The 6,000-nt window shown below is 53.8% G+C and overlaps 1 protein-coding gene across 3 annotated transcripts; it reads right to left on the reverse strand.

Annotated features, from left to right (window-relative positions):
• Nucleotides 1–3,050: 3,050 nt before the first annotated feature.
• On the reverse strand, nt 3,051–5,075 carry RAMP2 (receptor activity modifying protein 2). Of its 3 annotated transcripts, none has more exons than XM_037033468.1 (5): nt 4,840–5,075; nt 4,328–4,393; nt 4,096–4,161; nt 3,630–3,660; nt 3,051–3,496 (listed from the first exon to the last, which is right to left on the reverse strand). In XM_037033468.1, exons 1-5 carry the CDS (start codon nt 4,937–4,939, stop codon nt 3,241–3,243), a joined length of 519 nt encoding a protein of 172 aa, XP_036889363.1. In that variant the 5' UTR covers nt 4,940–5,075; the 3' UTR covers nt 3,051–3,240. The 3 variants fall into 3 exon arrangements, with proteins under 3 accessions (XP_036889363.1, XP_036889362.1, XP_036889360.1); XM_037033467.1 differs by having other exon boundaries at nt 3,630–3,738; nt 4,840–5,072; XM_037033465.1 differs by having other exon boundaries at nt 3,630–3,747; nt 4,840–5,070.
• Nucleotides 5,076–6,000: the final 925 nt, after the last annotated feature.

Raw genomic sequence — 6,000 nt, forward strand, 5'->3', positions numbered from 1 at the left:
TCCTTTGCTCCCATGGCACTGTCTTACCCTTGTTCTCCTACTGTCTCTCTAATCTTTCCCTTTGTCTCCCTTTTTCCTCATACTCTAAATATGGGTTTTTCCTAAGTACCTAACCTCGGTCTTCTTTTCAATACACCTTCACTCTTAGAACTTTCATCCCTCTCATGGCTTTACATGACGTTTCTGTGCAGAATACTCCTAAACACGTGTTTCCAGCTCCACCCTATTTCTACCACCACCATCACCACCCCATTTCTAACCTGCTGTGAGATAGAACAGCTTGTTCCATTTTTATCTCATATTGCATATCCTCTTTTTCAGGCTACCACCTCCTATTAATGGCCCTTTTCTATGATTACTCCCATCATTGTTTGAGTAACTGAGGTTCAAAGCCTGAGTCAGCTCTAATGTCTCCTCTCTGCCATCTGCTTTGTATCAAAATCCCTGTTGGTTCCCTCCTGTTTTTAATCATCTCTCCTACTTTTAAATTATTTTTCATTTCTTCACTCGCCACACTTTTTGGTTCATGTCCCCCTCCCCCCTTTTTTAACTTTCTTTTTTTTTTAATTTTAAGATTATTTATTTATCTTTAGAGGGGAAGGGAAGGAGAGAGGGAGAGAAATATCAATGTATGGTTGCCTCTCGTGAGTCCCCTGCTGGGAACTGGCCTGAAACCCAGGCATGTGCCCTGACTGGGAATCGAACCGCGATCGTGTGGTTCGCAGGCCCGCGCTCAATCCACTGAGCTGCACCAGCCAGGGCTCATGTTCCCCTTTTCTCAAGTCTGGATTATTACAATTGTTTCCTAATTCATCTCCCTTTCTACTTTCCACCCCTGCCCCCCAATGGAATGCACTCCCCCTAAAGCCCATTCCTGTAGCCCTTCCACAGCACCCTCTTGTGATCTCGCCTCCTGCAATCACTCCTCTGCTAGATGTGACGCATCCTTCCTTTGCACTCCTACAAACGCTTGGTTTGTATTCCCTGCATAACTCTCATCACACACGGCATTGTTTTTGTGTCTTTGTGCATGCCAGCTTTCCTTACTAGATGAAAGCCACGGAGACCAGAAACCAAGTCTCATCTAACTTATCTGTCCAACACAACACACTACACACAGTGTCTTATACCAGCAAATCTTTGACGTACATGAGTAAAATTCATGAAGGCATATGTGAGCCAAGAAAAACATAAATATATCTTTGAAGAAGACATACTCATTCATGGAAACAGAGGAAAAATTTGTCTCGGGTGAAAAACAGTGTGTCTCTAGATAGACAGGTGTGTCCTGAGAGAAGAAGTGTGTCTCAGAGAATGAACAGATACATTCCAGGAAGCATACGAAGGCACATCTAAGGAATAGACAGGCATGTCTAGGAAATGGATGTGCGTACACTTATGGAGGCCAGTATTTCAACAAGGAGGAAAGAAAAGTTCCTGAAGAGACTTTAGGTGCCATGAGGAATAAACAGGTGTCTGTATGGAGAACAAAGTTATTCTCTAGATAATTTTTTAAAGATTTATTTATTTACTTATTTATTTTTAGAGAGAGGGGAAGGGAGGGAGACAGAGAGAGAGAGAGCAAAATTGATGCAAGGGAGAAACTTCTATCAGCTGCCTCCCCTGCACGCTGACCAGGGACTAAACCTGCAATGTGGGTATATGCCCACCCGGAATCAAAACAGCGATCTCTCGCCTTGCAGAATGACACCCAACCGATTGAGCCACCCCGGGCAGGACTCTAGGTATTTTTGATGACCTGGCAGTTTGCCTCAAGGAGAACTGGAGGTGAGGTTTCCCTGGTGAGAACTGAGCCTCACTGTCCAAGGGACTTACAGGAGTGTCCCTACGCCAAAATGGTGAGTCACGGAGACTAGGTATGTCCCCAGAAAGTAATGCAGATGAAAAGTGCTGTAATAAACCATACATTTCTAACTGGGCAGGTCATAGTGGGTACTCACGCCCCAGACGTATAAATTTGTAGTAAAAGGTTTATTGTCTTATGCGAGCTCTGCCCATTGTTCCTGTGTATCTAGGTTAACACACCTTTGAAAATGCCTTTTCAAACCCCGGCTTCTAAGGCACAACCACTCTCAAAGAGCAAACAATCTTAACTATCCTAAAATCCAATCCCCACATTACTTTCTCCCACCTTCACACAATCTGACTTATGTCCCTTCCTTAATTTCGAATGCATAAAAGAAATTGCAAAACTGTAACTCTTCAGAGGAACGAAGAGCTTGCTGCTGGCATATGCTGTCAGTTTGAACTCAAGTAAACTTTTATAAAAATTCCCTACAGGTTTGGACATTTCTTATGTCAAAAGTGGGGAAGTATCTTAAGGGAGCATAAGTGTAACTCAGGAGGCTGAGAGAAGGGTCGAGCTAAGAAACAGCGTTTGCTGCGGAGATGACAGGTCTCTGACCTCAGGGTCCAATCTCTCGCGTTGAGCTTCATCCACCACACATCCGTCTGCTGCTATTTAGTGGACACCAGGGGGCAGTACAGCTGTAGGCCACACCCCCGGGGTCCAGAACAATGTAAGATGCGGGCCAGGGACCTGGATGGGAGAGTGCTGGGGTGAACCTAGCTGGGGGAGCCCCCACTGCCTTTGTCCTCAATCCTGAGGTCTTTGGGGTGGGCTCCAGTCGTTCAGATCAGGGCTCCTATTCCCAGTCTCTAGGAGTGAACATAAATGAGGGGAAAATTCAGGGCTCTCGGGCGGCCCCCCTTCCTTCTTGTAGGAGTCACAGCAAGAGTCCTCCCTGCCCCTCCCCCTGCCCCCCCCAGCAGTTGTCCGGAGAGGAAGGGAGTCTCTTCCCGCACGTTTCCTGAAGCTGGGTTTGGATCGGCGCAGGAAAGGTCCCACCTTGGGCGGGAGGGATGTAGGAGTGTGGCCTTGTGTGGGGGCGGGGTGGGGGCCTGTGAGGGGCAGGAGAGTGAACAAAACAATGGGTCTATCCATGTTGTTCCTGCTCTGCTGCCCAGAGCTGAGGGCCTGTGGGGATGCCAGACTCCGGGAAGGACACAGGCCCCGCCGGGATGGGGAGGACAGTGTACAAAAGAAAGCTTTTATTTTGAAGATTACAGAATTTGTGCCATGACCCCACCCAGTCCCATTTCCACCAGTCTAAGGCTATGGGGAGCGAGTGAGAGAAGGGGGAGGGGAGACAGGGTGAGAGACCTGGTGGTGGCTGGAGAAAGGAGTAGTGAGGCGGCTGCTGAGAAACTCCTGCCCGCTTAGGCCTGGGTCTCATTGTCTTTACTCTTCCACACCACGAGTGTGACCAGGAATGGGATGAGGCAGATGGGAGCTATGATCATGGCCAGAAGCACGTCTTCTGGGGGGTCTGAGAGGGTGGGTTGCACCAAGGAGCAGTTGGCAAAGTGGATGTGGTGAGTCTCCAAGATGAACTCTTCTGCCATGGGGTTGGGGAAACCCAGGTGAAAGTCGTCCGCGTTCTGTTCCAAACAATTTTGCAGGTAGCTATAAGGCCTGGGGGCAGGAGAGGCCTAGAGTGAGGGAGGGGCTGGGCCCGAGGTGAGGAGTGCCCCACATTTACTCAAGACCCAGCCACAAAGAGCAAGCCCCATCCCTGGCCCAAACCACCCTCCAGCATGGCCCCTACCTGCTAATTACAGTCCAGTCGCACCAGTCTCCTTTGACAGAGTCCATATAATCCGTATAGTTATGCCAGCAAAGTTCAATTCTCTGACCGTACTCTTCCAGCGCCTTCCCTGTGGGCATTAATACTGCACATTGACCACACCCGCCCTGCCCCCCAAGCCCTCTGGTCCAGATACTTCCATCCAAAACGCACTGTCTTTCAATGTAGGAACTGCCAGGACAGCCTCAGAAAGTTTCCCAGCAACCTGCTGAGAAAGGTCCTAGCTCAGGAAAATTTTAATGCCTTCCATGTGCACAGCACTTCTCAGACTGACGACAGTTCCCACATACACTTTTTCTAGGGTCCTCTAACCCAGCTGTGAGGTGGGCCAGCTTAGAGGCCTGCCTTGTAGAGGTAAAAAACCCTCCCCACTGATTTGCCTCTCCTCTTGCCCCAGGCCACCTCCCCACAGGGGCTGGCCACTCACCTTCTGACTCCAAGCTGCCAGGGGTGGTAAGAAGCTGAGCCACGGAATTCTGGGGCTTCCGGATAGCTGTGGGCAGAAATGAGATGTCCACATACACTTTTTCTGGGGTCTTCCAACCCGGCTGTGAGGTGCACCAGCTTAGGAGCCTGTCTTGTGGGAAAGGAACCCTCCCCATTGACTTGCCTCTCCTCTTGCCCCAGGCCACCTCCCCACAGGGGCTGGCCACTCTCACCTTCGGACTCCAAGCTGCCAGGGGTAGTAAGAAGCTGAGCCATGGAATCCTGGGGCGTCAGGACAGCTGTGGGCAGAAATGGGAGAGGATATGGAGTGGCAGTAGAGCCTGGAGGATGGGTGTGAGTTGGAGGCTGATGGGTGTGAGTTGGAGGCTGAGACCGTTGGAAGTCAAAGCTACTCTCAGAAGAGATGGAGGAATAATCCACCCACGGGTGCCTCAGTGTCCAGAAGAGAGGGGCTGGCACCAGCGCCTTCCCACTCACATTCGGATCCCAAGCCTCCTCCCTCCTCCCCAGCCCCAGAGGTCCCAAAAGCTCTCCGAGGGGCCCCGCTCCAGGTTTCCCCTAGCGGGAAGCAGCTTGCGCGGCGTCCTTTCCAGGAACAGCCCGAAGGACAGTGCTGTCCGTTTTGCACAGCAGCCCAGGGCCCGTTCCGGCCTCCGCCGTCCAGCCCCACTCCCCTCCAGGGCCTCCCGCGCTTCCCACCCGCGCCCGGGCGCGATGCACTCACCGCCCAGCAGGAGGAGGAGGAGGAGCGCTGAGCGTCCCCCCGCGCGGGTCGCCGGGATCCACCGGCCGCCGGCGGCACTCTCTGCCCGGAGCCGGGCCATCGCGCGCGCGGCAGGCAAGCGAGGAGGGGCGGCGGCGCGGAGCCCGGACGGGGGCGCCTATATCCCCGGCCCCAGCCGCAGGAAGCCGCGCCGCTTCCTCGCAGGGGCTGGGACAGAGGCGGCCACGCGGGGGGCGGGGGCGACGCCCGGGGCCGGCGGGCTGAAGGGGCAGTCACAGCCCCACCCGACCCTGGCGCCCGCGGCTGCCTCCGCCTCGCCAGCGAAGGCCCACCCTTTCTTCCAGCTCACCCCGCGGGGCTGGACAGCTCCCCTCGTAACCCCAGAACCCGGATCCATTTCCTGGCTTCGGCCGCGTGGCGCCTAGGACTTACTGGAGTCTCCCCACATTCACTCCAGGGACTCTAGTTGTCCGTTCTCCTTCGAGGGGAGGTGGGCCCGGGAGTAGGCTGTCCTCGGAGGGACCTGCAGGAGAGGGCGCTCGAGTGTGGGGTGGGGGCTCTCAGCTCCTCAGTATCTAAGGCAGGGGCTTAGGGCTGCCCTGGGCGGTGGGGGGGAGGCGCCCCGGAGCTGGGCTCAGGGTTCCAAGTTTGCCTGGGAACACCCAGTGATGTCAGTCCGCCTGCTAAAACCGGGGAAGGGAAGAGAGCCGGCCCTCCAGAGTCCGCGAAAGGCCTGGGGGTAGAGGTAGCAGGAGAACCAAAGTCCAAATACCTCCCTTCGAGGTACCTCCTGGGGCCTGGACCCACAAACAGAATTGGGGAGAAGGGCAAAAGTAAACGGACTGTATTCCCAGAAGGAAGGTGGCCACACCTCTTCAGGACCAAAGTCGTGAGAAGGTGGAGGGCGGGGGGGCGGGTTAGAATCTACAGTGTGTGACTTCATTCGTGAGATGGGCGCATTATTATCCCCGTTTCAGGGGGAAATAAGCTAGAGCTGAGGGGAAAGAGCCAAGAACTTGGAGTTCGGAAGCCCTGAGTCCCGTTCCATCTTTCTCCTCTCCTGGAGTGACTCAGTTCACTTTACAGATTCTTAGCGTACCCCCCTCCCCCCCGCCGTCCATGTAAAACAGGGACGTCCCCTTCTTCACTAGACTGTCGTGA

This window comes from Sturnira hondurensis, unplaced genomic scaffold (genome assembly GCF_014824575.4).
Source record: "Sturnira hondurensis isolate 20B ecotype Veracruz unplaced genomic scaffold, ASM1482457v3 Scaffold0021632, whole genome shotgun sequence".
In the NCBI taxonomy this organism is placed as follows: domain Eukaryota; kingdom Metazoa; phylum Chordata; class Mammalia; order Chiroptera; family Phyllostomidae; genus Sturnira; species Sturnira hondurensis.

Coding starts and splice junctions, on each gene's coding strand:
- RAMP2 (XM_037033465.1), bottom strand. CDS start 4,939: ATGGCCCGGCTCCGGGCAGAGAGTGCCGCCGGCGGCCGGTGGATCCCG. Junction 4,394..4,839: donor CCTCCTCCTCCTGCTGGGCG/GTGAGTGCATCG, acceptor TTCTGCCCACAG/CTGTCCTGACGCCCCAGGAT. Junction 3,748..4,095: donor TGGCAGCTTGGAGTCAGAAG/GTGAGTGGCCAG, acceptor GTGCAGTATTAA/TGCCCACAGGGAAGGCGCTG.